This window comes from Leptosomus discolor, chromosome 4 (genome assembly GCF_034619465.1).
Source record: "Leptosomus discolor isolate bLepDis1 chromosome 4, bLepDis1.hap2, whole genome shotgun sequence".
NCBI classification, from domain to species: Eukaryota; Metazoa; Chordata; class Aves; order Leptosomiformes; family Leptosomidae; genus Leptosomus; species Leptosomus discolor.
Genome location: NC_141394.1, coordinates 55,135,144 through 55,156,355, shown reverse-complemented (window position 1 = coordinate 55,156,355; position 21,212 = coordinate 55,135,144). Strand labels below are relative to the sequence as shown.

The 21,212-nt window shown below is 35.8% G+C and overlaps 1 protein-coding gene across 1 annotated transcript in view; it reads right to left on the bottom strand.

Annotated features, from left to right (window-relative positions):
- Window positions 1–21,212, bottom strand: part of GABRA2 (gamma-aminobutyric acid type A receptor subunit alpha2) — a 56,021-nt gene that overhangs the window by 15,941 nt on the left and 18,868 nt on the right. The window contains exons 3-5 of the mRNA XM_086464614.1: window positions 15,095–15,162; window positions 4,084–4,304; window positions 1,687–1,769 (exon numbers count right to left, since the gene is read on the bottom strand). Coding sequence (XP_086320740.1) covers window positions 1,687–1,769; window positions 4,084–4,304; window positions 15,095–15,162 — 372 coding nt within the window. The remainder of the gene's footprint in view (window positions 1–1,686; window positions 1,770–4,083; window positions 4,305–15,094; window positions 15,163–21,212) is intronic.

The following is a 21,212-nucleotide window of genomic DNA, read 5'->3' as shown; positions in this document are numbered from 1 at the left end:
AGAAAAGAAAAGAAAAGAAAAGAAAAGAAAAGAAAAGAAAAGAAAAGAAAAGAAAAGAAAAGAAAAGAAAAGAAAAGAAAAGAAAAGAAAAGAAAAGAAAAGAAAAGAAAAGAAAAGAAAGGAAAAGAAAAGAAAGGAAAAGAAAAGAAAGGAAAGGAAAAGAAAGGAAAAGAAAAAAGAAAAGAAAAGAAAGGAAAAGAAAGGAAAAGAAAAGAAAAGAAAAGAAAAGAAAAGAAAAGAAAAGAAAAGAAAAGAAAAGAAAAGAAAAGAAAAGAAAAGAAAAGAAAAGAAAAGAAAAGAAAAGAAAAGAAAAGAAAAGAAAAGAAAAGAAAAGAAAAGAAAAGAAAAGAAAAGAAAAGAAAAGAAAAGAAAAGAAAAGAAAAGAAAAGAAAAGAAAAGAAAAGAAAAGAAAAGAAAAGAAAAGAAAAGAAAAGAAACCGTTCACACGAAGTCTAATATACCTATACAGAAGGGTTTCCAACTTTGGAATGCAAATGAAATCATCCTATGAAGTAGCCTCTTGGCCTGAGTGTCAGTTTCATTATTACAGGGGTTTTTAAGTTCTTTTGAGGCTACCTATGAGACTTTTTTCCTCTCACACCTTATAAATCAAACATACTTTGCTATGCACATATATGTAAATATTATTAGTCAGTAGCCGATTTCAGCTAACATCTCTGGTGTTAGTTAGTTAGGCTGCATTATGTATTATAATATTTAGGCAAAAAAGGCTCCATGATACAAGTATTATTAATTCTAATGATCATTTATCTCCATAGCTAAGATTTCCCTCTAGTGTGGAAACATCATCAGAAACACAGGCTGGGTTTAATTTACTCCAAACTCCAAGGAAAAGGGATATGTCAGGGTTATGGAGAGAGCACAGAGTGCTCTGATAATGTTCGTCTGGTTAATGATGTCCTTAGTGGCAGCATATCACCTGTTTTGTAACCTGCGGTGGCTGCATTAATGTAAAACCAGACAGAATGTAAAGGTATTAACCAGTTTCCTCAAAAAAAATATACCCTTTCCTGGGCTCAGCAGAGAATGTAGGCTGCAGCCAAAGGAAAAAAAAAAACCTTTTCATGTACAAAATCCAGGAAATATATATAATGTGATCCTGATTCATGAAGAAAAACAATAAAGGCTGTAATATAGGTAGATGAAGTTACACTGTTGCTAAAATAATACTAGTGAGACCAAAGGCCACCTGTCTATAACATGCAGATGCACTAATGAGTTAATTTTTTTATCACAAGAAGCCAGTTGTTGTTGCCTTCATGGACTATGAATGTAAAACCAAATATCATTAACGAAAAAGAGAAAATAAATGCTTCAATAAAATAAAATAAACATTCTTTGAAGTCTTTAATCTGCTCTTCATTAATAGTACACAAGCTACGTGCACCCAGGTCTGCATCCATCAGTATGGTTTGCATGCTGGAATAAAAGTAGATCACTGCAGTGCTGAATTGGGTGCATAGTGTTTATTGTTAACTGGAGTCAAGAAAGCTTTAGAAGACACAACACTAAATAAAGAGATTTCAATGCGTCAGGTTACAAATTTTTTAAAAAGTACCATCTTGTGTTTTAAACCTCTCATGTAACAAGTCACTGAAAAAAAGTGATGCTGAGCAATGGTAGATATTCGTTAACTAAAGGCTATACTTCTCATTATATACTTACAGCTGCCAAATTTCAGTGGGCATGAGTGAGCATCCATAGGGAAGTCCTCCAAGTGCATTGGACATTCAGCTTGGACTGTAAGCCTAAAAGGCAAAAGACCGCTATGCGTTTAAGTCAGTTAGCAGGACAAGAAAATCAATTCCACAGAAATGAACAGAGTTCATGCTGATTTAGGAGATGAAACTGAAATGTTATATTAAACTAATTAAAATTTAAATCAGCTCTTACTTCTTGCCTTTTATGTGTTCCTTTGGAAGGCACTGACTTATCACATCAAAAACCTGAAAGAGCTGACCTCAAAACTATGAGCAAAGGCCATTTAAATGAAAATATAAATTATGTAACTGCAGGTTGTTAAGAACAGTCATTTTCTTCTCATAATATTCTGAGGTACACGTGTGATTATATGGCTCTCAAAGGCTCATTACAAAAGCAAATAAAATACAGTTAAATTGCCAAAGGACTGTGTGACATAGTTTTCTGAATTTAAGTGTTTTTTACATTTCAAATGGAAGATGTAGAAAAAAACCCATTTGTATTCTTTTACAAGATTGCGGCTACTCATTCTCCATGTTACTTGTGATTATTATTTTTATTTATGTAGAAGGCATGACAGTATGTTAACAATGTATCCCAGTATGAAATATGGGAATTAATATGATTTAAAATAATTTAAAATAGTTTGAAGAAAGTTTTTGACAGACTTTTCTTCTCCATTATTTTTAGTTAAAAAAAAAAAAAAAAAAAAAAAGTAAAAGCTCTGTTTCTCTTTCCTATCCTGTAAGTCTCCTCTGGGTAGAGACTTTTTTCTGGATGTCTCTGTTCCTCTTCATCCAGCCTCAAACATCAGCTACACCCTCCTGAACTCCACATGGTTCACATTCATTGTATTCCTCACTATGTTCTCCCATCCTTCCACCCAGAAATATTCCATATTTCTATTCCCCAGGAAAGTTTTTCTGAAGTCAAGGGGCAGAGAGAGAGAGGAATCAACAAACAGCTGAAGGCAAAGGAAAGAACTGCATGAGGCTCTGGTATAAATCGCACTATCATTTCAAATAGACACAGACAGAAGTGGATGTTTAAAATCCAGACAATGAAAACTGTTTGCATATTAATTTCATACTCTCAGAAGCAACACACGAGTCATGAAAACGCTTAGCTAATTCTAGCTTATGTTTTTTTAAAAAATTCTTCATAATGGTTTCAAAAAGTATTTCTTACTATGTACAGCATGTGATTATATCTTCTGGAGTGAGAGAATTTCAGTCAGTTTATACAGGTACAAGTTCAAATATTGATTTGAGCCCAAGCAAAAACACTATAAATGGGCTCTCAGTTTATTTCCGGCAAACATTTCTGAACCTCTCCAACCACCACATGATGCAACATTATTAGCAGTCTACCCATCAACACTCAGTACTACAGGGTTTTGGATGTTGTATAGTATACCAGGCTGAAGGGAAGCTGATATGGCTGCATGGAAAAAATTGCACAGTACATGTTTGCTTTACAGCTCACATTTTATATCTTACTTAGGCTGGGGATTTTAAGTCTACATTCTCACAAATTCAATTTATTAAATATTATCAAAGAAAAAGAAAGAAACTAAGTCAGCGATTTCCGGAAATTTGGATTAAAAATTTCCAGAAAACTCATATAGTTAACATTACTGCAAAAAGAGAAACCGAAGAAGAAATTAGTCTTATAAAAATGCTGCTTAAGCCTATGCATACGTGGTATTTATAATTTTTCATAAATTATTTTCTAAGCAAATTTAATACATTTTACCAGCTAAATGTTTGTCTTAGCTGCTAATCATGCACAGGATGCAAAAATTAAAAGTCTAAGTAAAATATTGTAATTAGATATACAGAAACAGCTACTACAGAGTAAGTAGTTTTTCCCTGTAGTCCTTGCTAGAAAGAATTTGAGGCCTTATTAACCCCTTCTTCTTCCTCTTTATTTTTTATTGCCGTCGATCTTAATAATAAATTTGCTTAAGGGCTCACATGGTCAGTACAATGGCTGTAGTAACAGGCAAAAGTCATACACAATTTTAATCGTTCTAAGATGGAATTGGTAAACTTTGAGTATTCTCAACAATTCTTACACAGTCATTCCCATCTGAAGGTCTCAAAGCACTTAAGGCAAGGTGGTCAGTATCTTTTAATACCTTATAGGGGTATGAAAGCTAAGGAACATGTAGGAAAACTGATACAACTCATAATCAGCCAACAGACTTGTAACAGAGCTGGAAATAAAACGTATTTTTTCCTAGCTTTCTTTCTGCTGGGTCAGACGTGAAACAAAGGATAGTCCTCCTGGAACCTTATTTAATTGTTATCTGGAAAAATCACATCAAGAAATAGCTTGAGTAGAGGTGAAAAGACTTACCTCATGGTGTACAGGAGAGTTCCATCATCTTGGATTCGTAGAAGCTTGTTTGGCATTGTCATGTTATGAGCCACTGATTTCTTCCCATTGTGGAAAAATGTATCTGGGGTCCAGATCTTGCTGGCCATTAAGTTGTTCAATCGAAGAATGTTCATTGGGCCCTTAAACTTTAATCTTTCATCCTTCCACCTCTGACGGAAGAAAACATCTATTGTGTATTCCTGTAAGGGAATAAAGATATGCTTTTTTTTGACACAATGAAACATTAATCTGCTTTTTGAGGGCCAGAGCAGAAAAGCTCTGGTTGCAAAAACTCCCTTGTTAAAAGTGCCAGGGGAGAACAACCATCACATAAAATTGTATAATACTGAAAATAATAAACAGGAAGTCAATTTATTAAGGGTATGACATTCTCCTTCATGACTGCTAGCTGTTTGTGTATCAAACCCTTCCAATATTTAGATTTCTGTACGTGATACACATAGTCTGTGTGACAAAGGTAATTTCAATAAAGAAGGCTATTTTGCATTAAGAAGTAATAAGAAAATACACAGAAGAATATTAAATAGTTCCTGCAGCAGATGCACCTGAAGGAGGGTAACCCAGCATTTCAAGAGCACAGAGAATGGCTGAGACTGAAAGGAAGCAAACAAGGCTACCCATACAATATATATGGACAGACTGATATAATGAAGATTCTTCCAAAGGGGAAAGTAAGGCCCTGAAGTGGTATGGATTTTATTAACATAGGTAGGGAATAATAGCTGATGATTAACAGGTGACACACACTGTCTGCTGAACTTTACTCTGATGCCTAATCTTGGGAAGGAAGTACAGTCTCGAAGAAAGGATGCAAGCAAAATCAGACTGATGACGTAGACCAGACACCTGTGTCACCCAGCACTGGGTATCCCATCTGCCGGGTTTTGTTGCTGTTCTAAATAAACAAACAAGAAAGATACTGATTAAACATTGATAATGTAAATTCATCAACTAACTTCACGTTGGATCTGTAAATGAATTTAGTGGTTTGCTACTGTCAGCACAGCATATAAATTGGGCATGGAAGAGCTTGAAAAATTTGTTGTAAGCAAACTGTATTCTGTGTATTAGCAATTGCTACCTTGGTGCAATTTTAGTTTTGTTGGACAGGTGAAAAATAGACTTACAATTTCAAAATATTAGTATGTAACAACAGCCTGTACTATTGTAATTACTCTGCAAATGCTACAGTTTATGTAAACCATTTTCATGTACATTACCTTTGAATGGACAAGTCCTGATAAAATTCAACCAATATAGCATATTCAAGTAATTTCAATATAAAAGTGAGTTCAAGGAAGTTATCAGCCCGCATCACTTTCTCCTGGCTCCCTTGAGTGCTGATTAACAAGGCTTAAGTTTTTTCTTAGTCAGTCACACAGTGGTACAAAAGGAGTGCTGAGTGGACAGCAAGAAGTGACAGCCCTTTTCAGCTCCTTTGGTTTGTGAGCCAAGGTGCTGTGAGGACCTCTTCCAGGTTAGGGCCAGAGGCTGAGACAAGCATGTGAAATAAAGGAAAGAGAATTATGTTACCTGAAGAACCATGGCAGAGGCAGGAGAGAAAGCAGTTGTCATTAGGAACTGTGACAGGTGCCTGGGGAGATCTTTTTGGAATGATGCAACGGGATACTCCTAAACTAACCTGACAAAAGCCACAAGCACAATTTCTAGCTTTATCAAGACGTATTGCATTACAATACAATTTTGTCATTTTTAAAATTGAAATTATAGTTACTCAAACAAATATTAAGTAAAACTAACACGACTGAACACTGAAAATTAATTTGCTTGTGTTTCTTTAATGCCAGTACCTATTATCTCTAATAATATTTTAGTAAATATATCTGTGAAATGCAATATTATGCACTTCTAAAACATGTATTTCTTTGTCATTACACTTGATCTTTTACTGTGTCTCATCACTGTCAGAGGCACTGACTCATGACAATTTGCCTATTTCTCTGTGACAGATCACGTTTGATTGTCCTGTTTTATTTGCTGATTTATATGTTGCTTTTTTTGCTAAGTATCGTGTGACTTAAAATCCCATTTACAAATTCCAAGTTATCCATCAGTTCTGTTGTAGACGAGGGAAAGTAAAAAAAGGCATAAAATCATGGAGGTTCAGGAGCAGCAGGAACACTGCGCTTGAAGCAGGGGGAATACATGAAATCTGGCTAGAAATACCAGATAACTCAAGGAAAACAATTGCCCTAAAAGCCTCTTTGCAGTTTCTGTCTGAGGGGCTTTGCTGATAAACCATTGCTATGTATGATAAGATTGATGTTTGAGATATAAAGGAGTGGAAAGAAGAGCCTGAGGGAGTAAGACTTTGAAATCCCACCGAAATTCAACAGAAGTGAGTGACAAGTCTTACAGGTTCCTTTGACAAATATCCCTGCACATAAATGATTAGAATATAAATCTTAAGTTTTTGAAACTTTTCCATCAATAAAGAATTTCGAAGGTCCTGCTTCTTCATTGTCTTCCAATATATATAAAAAGAATTACAAGAGATATAGAATAGAGAAAAAAAGCAGACATGAAATGGCACTAAATCAAAACCAACGTTTCAAAAAACTACATCTGATGAATGGCAACTGCTCAGGAAGTGGAATAAGCAGGAAAGAATCTGAGCTGCAGCCTTGAAAGATCCCACTGATAAATCTCTGACTGATCCACAGGTAATTCTAATCAATCCATGCTGGAATCCTTATTTGCAGAACATCCCATTCAGAAGCTGGAAACAAGGAACAAACCAAGGTTTGATGTGAATGATCATGAACACCTTCTCCTTCCAATTACCACAATAGAAATAAAATCTCACATAATTCTCTAAATAACTTCTTTCTATAGACCTCAGTGCATTTTTCAAAGGAAGTATTGGGATCTCAGTTTTGTATGAAGGGAAACCAAGGCACAGAGATGCAATTAGCTTGTCCTGGTCTATTTACAGAGTGATTATGAAAAGCAAAATGCAAACCATGCCTTTGGCATCCCAGTGCTATATCCACTGATCCCTCCTGAGTCAATTCTATTCTACTTATGATCATGAATATCCCTATGATGAATATCATACAAAACAAATGAAAAAACATGAAACTATTAAAGTATTTTGAATATAATCAATGTAATAAAAAGCAAGCATTTATCAAAAGATATTACATAAAGATTTTGTAATTATTTCCTATTTCATATATATACCACTTTTTGGTAAATGCTGTGTAATGTTTACTTTTCAAGCAAGACTAACGTTCTGTTAGAAACCCAAACCTGGACTCAAGAAAAAAAAGACTTAAATTAATACTTAATACTAATTTCATACAATCTGCAGATATTCTCCTGTATGAAAAAAACCTGTGCTGTCTCTGGACATTACCAAACCGCTCTCCAGTACATAGTGCAGTATCTCCACAAAATCACAAGAACATACATCCAGGACTACAAAGGACTCCTGTGGTCATTTCTAGACAAGTAAATGCTTCCTACTGATTTGTGTCTCAAATTGTGCCTTCACTGCTGGATTCTAGCACAGTACAATTAAGCAATCTTTCAAATATGTATTATACCAGCTTACATGAAATTTTAGGTACAGATGATGAGATTTTTACTACAGTGTTAAGAAGCACTCGAGCCTCTGCCAGTTCAATGGTCAGAAGAAATAAATGGTGAAGAAATTTCATTCTTCTTTTAATATGCAATTGTGGTGCATAACAGTATGCACAGTAAAAAAAAAGGACATTCGTATCTCTGGGAGAAGTTTTAACTGACCTGAGTATAAGCAATCTCTCCTCACTACATGGCAGTATCCTTTTTTGCTATGGTGAGATTTGTACGGGAAAAGTTCAAACAACAAAAAGCGTACTCTCATCTTCTCAGTTAACAGTTGGCAGATTTTGGCAGTCTTTGCATTTGGAGTAAAGATGGAAGCATTCCAAACATCTCAAAAACTGCGAGTGTCCATTAGCAAGCAGTATTGTTGTGGAGCAGACTGAACATTTTATTAATCACCCTCTGGAACACAGCACTTCGTTTATTGAACAGTTCAGGCCAGAGTTCCTCACTCCTAACTTGCAAAGATTTTTCTCAGTCAATTCTCTAAAGAAAGTTGGACTTTTCCTTGACCACTGTTAAAGACATTAACTGACATACATATAAAACGATGAAAGCAAATTTTAAATACTGTAAAATATAAAAAATTAAAAAGGCAAATAAAAAAAATTAAAAATAAGGAAAGGGAAAATGGCACACATATCTTTTTCATGATTCCTTAAAGACAGTCGAAAATACTGTGGTTGATACACTGATGAGATAAACACATAAGATTCATGGACCTAAAATTCATGGACCTCACCTAGCTAATATAGGGGCTTCATATTATTTTTTTTTTACATTAGTATAATTTCTAAATTTTAGTTCTTAAAAAGCACATTCTTGGTGTCATATCTACCTTAAGGCAATGTGCTATTTTTCTTTCAGTTTAGCTTTAAAACATTAACAATAGTAGTATGCAACTAGTAAGCAATTAGTACTGTTGAATACTGACATGGTTGGTATGCAACTAAGTACCAAAACCACCTCCAAGAAAACCAAGAAGGAGTTTTAGACAGGGGACTCAAAAAATGCAATTATTCAAAGCAAAATAATCTGCCCAGTATATGCATTCTTGCTATAATCTGATATTTGTGGGTTTGATGAGAGCAAGTTTGTGATGGAACTTCTGCAAATTAATTTACCAAAATCCCTCACTACATATTTGGATCCAGCTTTTAAGTGAATGCTGAAATCAGCTTTACAGCAGGAGGATCAAATCATTAGTTTGCTGTCTTGGTCATTTCATTCTCTGTGGGATAGATTTATGCATAGTGCAAATGGCATATGCAAGGGCTAACAAACTACAACAGTCTGCAAAACCCCACTGTTCTTCAAGTACACTGTTGCATGGTTTGGCTTTACCTAGGTCTGTCTACCACATTGGACAAACAATGTTTCCACTATCTCCACCTCACTTTCTGCTTATCTATTCTCCAAAAAAAAAAAAAAAAAATCATTGTCTAACAATGTCAGGACTGAAAGAGTTCAGGATGCAATTCTCCTCTCCTCAAAAACCCCTCAATGCTCCAATCACATACACTGACTACTCAGGCTCTGTAAAAGTACTTCACTAGCTGTGTATCTAACATCAAATCTCACTGAACAGATGTATAAACTGAGTCCATTTGTTCCTTTCCAAAACTTACCTTCCGATGTGTACAAAACACAGAACATAGAAGGAAATAGCAGATGGCCAGAAATTTCTTTCTGGTCTTTAGGAGGTGCGGATCTTGTACACCAGTGAATAGAATTCTTGAAAGTATTCTGAATAAACTCCCTTATGAAGGAGTGTCGTGTTTGAAATTGCCCTGTTGGTTATTTATTACCAAAACCCTTAACAGCCCTGTTAAAAACATAAACACTATCCCATCACTGCATTCCAAAGGAACATGTAATCATTTTTAAATACATAAGTAATACTGCGAGATATATACGGCCTTTAATACTATAAAGAATATGTGGTATATTCCTAGGGAATTGTAGCATGATTTTCCTCTATTTGAAGAACTCATTTCAAGCCTTTTATTTCTGCTCTGTCTTCCAACTTCAGTCATTTTTGTCTAAGCATTTAATCTAAACATGAAGTATTTGAAAAAAATCTGGAAAAAAATGTGTCTAATCAGTTTGAATGATAGTGTCTAGGGAAGTTAATGTCTTCCTATTCACATCCATTTATGAAAAGGACCTTCTTTGAATGATATTTTCTCTCTTTCTTTCCATAGACCTGATGTAAAATGAATTCTGAGTCTAAAATAAGCACCGAGGAAGGATAAGAGAGGAATGTGAAAGATATGAATAGGGATTACTTAGGAAAGAGACTACAGGATATTATCCACACTGCTGTCACTGAAAATACAAATACTTCTTATTACCCTTTTTTTATTCAGACATGGAGAAAGAGCAACCCTGAAACACAATGGATGCCTGGTGCCAAGGACAGGAATCCAAACAAGAGGTACACTGAGAGCTAATGTCAGTGAAGGGCTTGGACACAGCCTCTGACAAACCAATCTCCAATATTGATCCACTTGGCAGGATGCTGCACAGGGCAACAAGCCTTCCCAACAGAATAAAAGGACAGAAATTCTGCAAGAGGTTGTGTAAGATATCCTCCTCAAAATTTCAGCCTATGGATTTAACTTGCAAAAGCCATGACCTGAGCCTGTAATAAAAGGGAATACAGCTACCAATTTATTGACATTTCAGAAACTTATAAATGATAAAAAGATAACCTAGATGCTCCCCAACACCCAAGAAAGCCAAGTCTATTTATCATTTCTGTTTGCCTTTTATTCTTTAGTTTTCTGTTACTGAGTTAAAATAAAAGCTACAGTAAAATAATTGCAGTGCTTTTTTTAATCTTTGGGAAAAAAATAATCTTGGAGCATTCCTGACTTACATATCTTACTACCCCTGTAAACTTTCTTTCCAGTTAAGTAACCATAGGTAATAACTATAGTAACAGCTAAAAAAAGTTTCATAGATAAAAAAAAAATCTGACAAAATGAGGAAATCTGAAAAACAGACACAAAAAAGAAACACAGTTCCCAGTTCAGCCAGTTTCTCTAAAGAACTGTCCTCAGTTGCAGTGACAGATGCTGTAACAACCCTCTTGGTCATTTCTGGATTTGACCTTCAGCCTTCATTGAAAATTTCTGTTCTAGCTATATTTGAAAAATCAGAAACTCTTGACTGAAAGTTTAATTGAAAATTAAGGAGATGGAAGTGTGTGTAGTGATGAACTAGCTGGGTATAACCATCTCTACAGAGAAATGTTCATGTCTCGACTCTGAAAAAATCGAGGTCTATCATCAAGAAACTAGCAAAAATTGTTGTGTTAAAAGAAATAGGGAAAAACAAAGATGTAACCACAGTAAACAAAACTCCCCAAAGACAATGAAAAGCTAAGGTTGAAAGTTGAAACACAAAACTTTCAGAAAGCTTGTTACTTTTAATATTCAAGCAAAACTGATTCAGGTCCTGCCACCTACTAGCTCTGTGTTGCAGGAAAGCAGGAAAGGCTGTTCCCAGTGACAATTAGAAAGACTGCTCTGAGGCAAATTTGGCAAAATCTTGGCAAAGCTTTCTTCATAGCAGATCTCATCTAAGGACTGTCAGTGCCTATATACTCTGTCTTATACTTACAATAACTACTGCTTGAGGAATAAATATGTTTCTCATTTATTATTTATATTATTTTTTTCTATCAAGGACATCAGCATTTATGGCTATCTGGGAAACTTTAGAAGACAGAGTCAGGAGACCCTGAAAATAAAGTAAGTATGAGAAAAAGCTGTAAGAGTACTTTGCTTGCAGTGCTAAAATCAGAATTAGCAACATATATATTTATAAAGATACATCAATCTACCAGACTTCAAATAATTAATTTTGAAAAAACAGATAAATAAACAGTTTTAATGTTTAAATTATTTCCACTTCATTATCCTACAAATCAGAATCCAACAAAAATTATCCTTCACCTCAGAAATTATGAATATTAAATATTTTAACTTAATTAAAAATGTTTTAATTAGCCTTTTAAATAATAATTTAGCCTTATAACTCTTTAGAAAATTCAGATATGCTTTGTTTTTCAATTGCTCTGTTCAATTTGTTTGTTTGTTTGTTTTTCTAAACAATGCAGCTTTTCTTCTCTCAGGCTAATGTCAAGACAAATTTGTATCACTGATCTGGTTGGAAGCCTATAAGGCATAACATCACAACACTGAACTTAAACATTTCAGAGAAATAACAGCTCAAAAAGACATAACAGTGAAAGTAAAATCTGTTTAATCCCATGTTTTGATTTCTTGATTCTCATTAGTTTGCAAAATGAAGTTGAAAATTCCTGTGTTATATTGGCATTTGCTTTGACATTAAAAACTGTGGTTGACATACAATAGCATTTTCACCAGTATCTTAGTCACGGCAGTTCATTTGAAGCAGTTTGCAATAGAGTTCTGGCCAAGAGTCAACAGATTTGGTAGCTGACTAGTTTGGTCAGAACAGAGAGCAGCACCTTTTTAACTTAGTCAAAATGTTAATCCACAACAAGGATCAAAAGGTTTTGAATCTTGACACATTTGGAGAAAAATCTTAGCCTCAGCTTTTACCTCCTAAATTTATCAATGACAACTTCAGCTAGCCCAAAATCAGTCAAAGATCAAATTCCCCTGGGCTTAATTATCTTTTGGCAAAATTGTGATATACTTGAAAAACATAGGACATATGAATAAAAACCTACATTCTAGCAATCATACTGAGTCACAGATTGCACACAATGCTATAGTATCATTAATGGGAACTACTATACTTAGTGAGGAAAACAGAAACCTCACAAATTGCTCTCAATTCAACAACAACAATGGTTAGAATGCCATTTTATCAACTTTGTGAATCAACACTGCTATGTGACAACTATGTCCTTAGCTCTGATCCGGCCAGCATGCCACCTGCCTCTTCCATACTATAAACACATATTAATCATCTCCCGTGGCAGTGAGTCCCCTTCCAATTTTCAAAAGGCTTTTCTCCTAAGCACTGTTATTCTTCACAAGATGCTAACCAAGGGGGAAAAAACCCAAACTGGCAAATAAATAATGCAAAGGGGTGCAGTTGTCTATCTGCTGACTTTTGTTGCTATGAAAAATCCCAAGGGAAGGAATCCTACTGGCAGCAATGACTATCAGAGTTTTGGGCAACAGCAGTGTCCAGCCTAAAAACCTGATGTGACCGAGGGCCTCACTACTCACACTGTGAAAGTAGAGGATATCAGGGGCTGGGGACTCAGCCTTCCTTAAAAGATCTGAGATTCAGTTTAGGATCCCCTGGAGACTTAGGAGGGCAAGGGCAAGAGAAATTTATTCTTCCAATGAAGCCATTCAAAGAGGAAGCTTATAAAATGAGAATATTCAAGAGCTTCCCAACGTTTACAGAAGAAAATATCAGTAAATCCTCTGTATAGTAGTTTACATTATCAGTTCAGCACTGCAATACCTAAACGAGAGTATTCATAGTAAAACTCTAATGTCACCTTCATGTTCCACAGAATACATGATAGTTTAGAAACTATTATTTCAAAATTCACATGTTGAAATTTTCTAATTGACTGCTCATACGTTTCAAAATGATTTTATAATTATTGACTGAACAAGCTAAATTAACCCTGAAACTTGTAGTAGTAAGTATTAAACTGCTTACTTACCTATCTACTTATCTGCAAATAGACCTACCCATTACAGTAACAGCTGCCATTCTGATGCACTGCATTCTCTTCCAATGAACACCTCTGCACAGAGCTGTTGGAGCTGTAGCATCAAACAACCCCACCCCTCACTGTGCCATCCTATCTGTCTGTGCAAATGGACACCCAGAGTTCTCCACACATTTACACACTGATGCCAAAAGTGTTTCAGGAGCTAGCAATTAGGTCCAGGGAGCTTTTCATTAAATTTATATTTAAGCACAGATGATTTGCACAGCCTTGAGTAAGACTCCTTCTGCCTCAGTACCACATCTTTAAAACTGGGTTAGTATCATCTCCCCATTTCACAGTGAAGACATGAGATACTAGACTAACAAGGTCAAGATGTTCATATCACCTTTGTATATATCTGTGGATATTTGTTTTGTATAATTAGTAATAAAATAAGGATCGTTTCAGAAACTTAACATTAGGAAAGAACACCTCAAAAGAATCAGTAATATACAGTAAAAAAAAGAAAACACATCTATTTTTCCTATGAAATGACGTTTCATGTGAAGCCTCAGTAGTGTGTTCACCACAATTGAAGCAAAGATTGAAAACTGAAACTATCACACACCAAAAAAAAAAAAAGACAAAAAAGTAGAATATATTCTCCAAAGCTATGACTACCTGTCAGTGAGCAATTAACTTTTTAAATGTACACCGTAGCATGAAATACTTAGTTTCATTGCAACCTAGCTTGTAACATCAAGATGTTTCCTGGTTTGTATGATGCATAACCTGAAAGTTTTCATGGAAAATGTAAATATTGCCTGTTTTTAAAAATATTCATTTTTTAATACATATAGATACACATAAGAAGTATTTTACATGTTTTCAATACAACAAGGAACGTTCAAAACGTAAAAGAATAATTTCATGCAGGAAATAATTTCTTGCAGGTATGGCAAGGGCAGATAAAGTAACTTTCAGGTTGTCCTTCCCCTCTTTCCTTTTAGACATGTTACATCCTTGAAGATCTTTCTCCCCGGTGCAATATATTCTCCCTAATCTGTGTATGATTTGCAGTGAGTCTACAAAGGATCCCTTGTGTCAGAGTTTTTTCCATTGCTGTTTTCATGAAAAACTGTAATGCAGAGCAATATTCTGACAGTTTCTTTCTTTTTAATGTCACTGACTTCCTTTAAATGGTTACTAAATAGTGCAAATTATGAACAACAGATCTGTAGAAAAACAGTCTTGCTGATGACCCAAATTCCAAGCTATGTCTTTCAAGAAGTTTAGTTTAGACTGACTCCAGTCAGGTCCCTCAGACTGCTGCCAACATTAAGTGTGCTTCTACAGTGCACCTTTCACTCTAGTTTCATCCAAGAGGAATCCAGTTCACCTAGCTCAAGACTGCTCCAGAATATGAACTGAAGTACAGTCAGTGGGGACAATCAACAGATTCAATGGTCCAAACTAAACAGCTAATACAAGTGTACTTATCATGTAAGGTCTATAAATCAGTTTCCATCTTTACAACTACTGGGATTTGGTGTTTCCTGACTTCAGTGACATTATTTCCAATTTGTCCATAATAAGTAAAAGCAGAATACAAGTCTAAAGGAAGTTACTAGTATATCTCTCACATCATTTACTATATATGCAAAAGATTCAAAAACTTACCATATCAGTATCTGAAACAGGTCCAAAACTGGTCACATAGATGTTAGTGAAGACTTCAGTAATACTATCTGATACAAAAAGAAAAAACAAGCAAACATTTTAAATTTGTAGTACTTCAAACTCTCTGTGCAAAATCACAGAGCATTTTGAACAATTTTCTGTCCTTATTTACTTCTGCTAACCAGTATCCTGTTGTAGATACCAGGGGTCTCTATCCCACTTAACACAAAGATTATCAGACAAGAGTTTCTCCCACTGAGTAGTTTGCTTTGGTTAAAGGACTATACGACCATCAGCAACTACACACATATTTCCCATTTTCCACCAGCAAAAATAACCATACTGTCTTGGACTTAACACGACAGTATGGTTCTAAACATAAAATGCCTTTGTTGCAGAGGTGTTATCTCTGTTGTTGCAGATCATTCTTATTAAAGCCTGTCTAGTTCAAGACACTTTTCTTCATCCTGAATAGCTTTTTCAAAGCCAAAGACAAGAAAAAGCTTACAAAGCAATTATTGACTACACCAAATGTAACACTCAACAGCATCCTAGTTTTTAATTGGGTATGTTTTTAAGTGGCACATATTTGAACATAAAGTTCCTTCCCTTGATATACAATGCTCCTGATATATTGTTGTGGCACTGTAAATACTGTAACAAAATGTTCTTCCTAATCATTGTAGTCAGACAGGCATGAAATCAGAATATTAAATATTGTACTGCAGGGAAAAAATAATTGCTGAGTTTTCTATCTTCAGTTTTCAATTAGGCTCAAAATGGAACAATATTCACTAAGAGGGATAGCACACACTTGCAGGAAATTTCTTACAGCAGTTGCCAACTACTGTCTGCATTTAAGACAGTCAAAACGAGGAATTCTCTGCCTTAAAGCCAGTTGCTGGCTGGAAAAGAAATATTTGAATACAACTAGCTGCAATTTGACTCAACTCAGAACTTCCCATTCCTAAAAATAATACAGTTGTCTGTTGTATGAGTGATTCTGCTGTTATGTTACGATTTACATATTTAACAACATTTAATATGCATAGATAATACTTTCTATATTCCTAAAAGCTACCTTTTGACAAACATGTGGCATAGGCAGATTTTACTAATTGTATTGAGGCAAACAGTATAATTGCTGCCCTCTATTGAGAGAAATCAGCAGTGCCCAGCCATGACGGCAGATGCTCTACCAGCCACCAAGCAAAGCCAAGACTGTTCAGTGAGCGGCTGCATGTGGAGCAGTTTCAAAGGGACGTAGCTGCACCCAAAGCAGCGATGGGGTGATACAGTACTTTCAGAAAACTCCTGAAGCATGGGAAGGCACATTCCTGCACTCTTATCTTTAAGGAAACTAATTTCCTTCTCCAGCCAAACACTAGACGTGTTTATTAGAACACAAGACTTTGTAAAGCTTTTCCTACCCGAGACAATCGTCTTTCCAGGATCCTCTCTGCTTTTTAAGCAAATAAATGAAGGCTGATTCTGACTAGTTCAAAGGCACACTTCTGCTGAACGTCCTGAGATGTCTATTTGTGTAATAGAGACTTCTGTAATCCCCTATGCAACATCCATACACAAGCTGAGTTGATCTCTACTCCAGACATTTTACAAACTAAAAATTAGTGGGCAACAAAAGGTGCCAAGTCTTCACCGTTCTCAGTATTCAACAAGGATAAAGTATGGGTTTGGCTAAAATATCATACAGAAACCACAGGTACAGTTCAGAGACTAGTGGCTGCACATTGCCTGTGGGAGACTCTCCAGAAGAAAAAGATTATTCTCTCCAAATGGTTACCTGGCACAGGCTGAGAAATGGAAAACTGACAACAGATCTACTCTTCAGGGGGTAAAACAGTGCTGCAGGGGCTAACAGTGAAATTTGGCCTGTACAGTGAAATTTGGCCTGTACTATAATGACAACACAAAATCTTAATTACAGTTTCATGAAAAACACTAGTATTACAAAAATATGCCTGATAATCAAGTATCCCAACAGCAGAGAACCAAGACTAATTTCAATTATACTGGTATAATCTGAAGGAACCCTACTATAGGCAACAAAGTCACTCGGCAAATCTTAACCTGCACAAAAACCCCACCCCAAATGACTGGAAGCATGGTCCTCTTGTAACCTCACCCTATTGCTATCAGTTTGCATCTGACGTATTATTTGATACATGGGAATGACTTTACAATTTGCATAGAGTAAACTACAGGACATGGAATTTTCAAGCTTGCCTTGCATTTTAAGTTTTAATTAAAAAAAAAAGTCTCACATCCTATCATATTATTTTTATATACTTCCGAATCTATCCTCCCATGAGAAATAAGGAGAGAGCCTCTGCTCAACAAAAAATTGACCGCAACATACCATTGCATGCTGTTATAACAGTCTGTAGATTCCCCTTGTTGGAGTGTATTACTCACTTCAAACCATTTCAAATCCTTGGAGAGAAGGATCAAGATTTGGGGAGTGGAGTGGGGATGGATGGGAAGAAGAGGCTTGCTATCCACAGATCCTCAGCTGCAAGAGCTTCATTTCACGTAGTCATAATTAAGATAAGCACTTCAATGTATATAAAAAGTCCTGGGGCAAATTAATCTCTGATAGCCTCAGGAATGGGAATGGATGCAAATTAATCATGCACCTTTACTTCTTCTTTCCAAAAACTTGTCTTAAACCGGCATAGCTCCATGCAATGGCGACAGCAGTGAGTTTCAATGCAACCAGTTGCTCTCCCCTGAAATGAGGGTTCACCCTGACGGCAGGCACTCCACCAGGCTGTTTCTCCTCAGGTGAAAGCCATGCCGCAGGGTATGAAAGGGACAAGGGAAGCTGGAAAAGTTACAAGAGATGAGAAGACTAAGGGAAAAGGAAGGATAAGAAAACAGAACAAAGGAAGACAGGAAAAAAAGAATGAAGAAAGTACACAAAAGAGGAACTGGCAGATTTTTATTTCTGAGTCCTATATTCTCTCAAAAATCTGCTTATTTTATAAGTTCCTATTCATACCCTAGACACAAGGAAACTCGTCCTTAAGGACAAAAGAAGCTGAAATGCAATAAATCTTGAATTATTCCTGCTACCATCTCTTAGTGTTAGGAGCCTGAGCCTTGTATCTGTTTCTTCTTTGTTACTTTACATAGTGTTACAATAAAGATTCCTCTGAATTACAAATTTGAACTCAGGGTTTCCGAATCAGTGTCTACGAAAAGAAAAAATAATCCTCCTTTATTACAACAAATATTGTAGTTATTGCTTTGAAAGAATACACGCTTATCAAATAAAGTCTGTATTAAAACATACCACTTTGTCCCACTAGTAACTTACTGAAAACAATTCAAAGGCACAAAGCACAGTTTCAGATGGACTGTAATCAGAATTCATCCAGCAGACACCACAGTTACCGGCTTTTTATAACTCACTTTCTGTCAAGAACAGCACAAGTCATCACATTTAGCTCACTGGAGATTCAAACAGTACTGGATCATCAGTGCTTGTGGAAAAGCCAAAGGAATGTACTCAGATAAAAAATGTTCAAACTAACATGCATTCATGTACAAATCTAGAGTCTATTTTTTTGAGAAAAATTAAGGACAAGTTTTTTTTCCACTAGAATTATAAAATCTTTTTCTTCAATTGACATGTAAACACATAACTAAAAGGCTTGATTTTCAAAAGTTCTTAAATCAATGGAGGCCTAGTGCTTTAGAAAAACAGTCTAGTTTTTAAAGAGGAACCCTCTGTTGGGAGGAGGAGTGGCTGACTCATTTATATTTGTGAGCTCCTAAGTTATTCTGAATCACCACCTTTGAGGGTTAAACAAAGAAATAGGAACAGGAAAGGGTAGGAATATAGCTTCTATTTCTGACACTTCTTACCGAAAAAAAATCTCAGGCAAAGAATATGACACGTAGATTGCCATCATTGCATTACGTGCAATGCTCTGAAATTCAGCAGCATTGTTTCCAGTTTGCCTTGGTCCTAAGTGTTAAAAGAGAAGCCTTATCTGAATTAGCTTAGGCCAGTTCCTCAGAAGATGGAAGCCCAAGGTAAATGGACAAAGAGTTAAGAAAGTTAAGAAGAAAGAGGGGAAGTAAAACACAACCTATGGAAGTATTAAAAGCAATAACTACTAAGATCATGTTTCACATGGCTCTCTAGCACTGGTTTCTCCTGACTCCCTTTCTATACTTGAACTGTCATGATGACAATACTGAAAAAAAATCAAAAAGTAAGAAAAAGCAATAAATATACCAAATTGCAGAAGATTTATTGATCCTTACCTATCCTTAGTTGGAAGGTTTACTGTGTGCTTTAATTATATTTAGGATTTTTACAAACATTAATTATAATAACCTCTCTCTGAAGATAATCATTTTATTATCTTCATTTTTCCGTACTTGGGAAGCTGAGGCAGAAGGATCACATCAAGTGTAAGTAATGTGCAGTACAGGTGTTTATCAAATCTGGCTTCAGCTGTCCAATGCTGAGTATCCACACTGGAAATTGCGACATCATTGACTCATCAAAAATTAGAAGAGGAGTTCAGAGCTTAGTTAGAGTTGGTATCAATGCCTTTGTCCATTCCATTACGCCAGCTCTCCTGCTGCTGGAATACCCTTTCTGATGGTCTGAAATCTTGCTGACTTGTTCCTCAGTAGAAGAGCTGGCTCAGCTGAAGTACTCTGCTTGGCAGAGAATATGCAGTGGCTGAAGTCTAAATCAATCGCAGGTTGAGTAATGGAGGTGGTCACAAAAGTAGGTTGAAAATGTTCATCAGCATTCACCAGCTTGTCAAAATTGTAAATTTCCACAGAGGCAATTCAATTTTGAATGAGTTCCTTTGGAATGCTGCCTGCCAGGCAGATTTCAAAACTTCTCTGCTTTCTTTCAAATGTCCCTTCTTCTCAGCAGCCAGCATCTCTGAAGGTGTACACGAAGTTTCACTGTCTGCGGTGTGGTGTAGCTTACATGCAGGGTTGGGCCCACGTCAGATCTCTTCCTTTCGTGGAGAACTCTGACACAGGATTGATTATCTTTCTTGAAATAAATTTTATTAATATTTCTCATATTTGAGAATGACCTGTGTTTTGTTCATTCCTTCTCTCACCAACATAATCTACAATCCTTTCTTTGCTGAGAGTAGGGACAAAACATTCATGGCCTGTTCTAAGTATGGTTAAAAGAAGAGAAGAAAGGAGTGTGATCATTGTAAAGTCTTCAGAGTGGACCATCAGCAAGTTTGCAGATGTTTGTTTACATGAAGATGGCTATATTATCCATTAATGTGTCAATGCAATCTTCACAAGAAAACAGGCTAGTTGATTGGGTTAGACTTTTTTATTATTATTTCAATTTTCATCAATAAAACTGTAAATCCAGGGTTTGGGCAGTTAAAATAAAAGCCAATCTGACTGAGGTAATCCAAAACCATCAAAAGTATTCTTGGTGGGACAGAGCTTCTAAAATATACAGACACAGTTCTAATGCATAGCACGAAAAAATTTCTTACAATCATTATTTTAAATGTAGAGTAAATAGTACCCAGGAGAACATTGCAAGGCTGTAACTGAAGGGCTGTTACAGCATGCAAAAAAATGTGAAAATAAAATACTTCTCTTTAATTATGTCAACAAAAAATTAAAAAAAAAAAGGAGGTCAAATTGCAGTGCTGTGGGAGTCTTAACTGAGGATTTCCGATTTTTCATGGAAATTCTGTCAAAAGCTTGATGTTACTTTAATTATTTTGCTATAAAAAAAATTATTTAACTGGAATTGACATTGTTCTGACATTGTAATATGGTCTCCAAGGGCATGCTTGGCAATGTTGCCCAAAGGCTTTGAAATTTTCATTCATAATACAAGCCAGGAATTGCATAGGTGAAACAGCCAGAGTCTCAGTCCATCAAACACTGTTCCAGCTCAACATGCTGCCCTTATCTGACAAGCTCCTTAGTGTGTCAGTTGACAACTCAGGACACTCTCTGGCTGGCAAGGACCAGGGGTCAGAGGAGGTCATGCAACGTGGAGCCTGAAGAGCAGTAAAATCCATAGCAATGAAGATACTTCAAAATACTGTTCTGCCAGTTCTTCTTTGTATTTGGT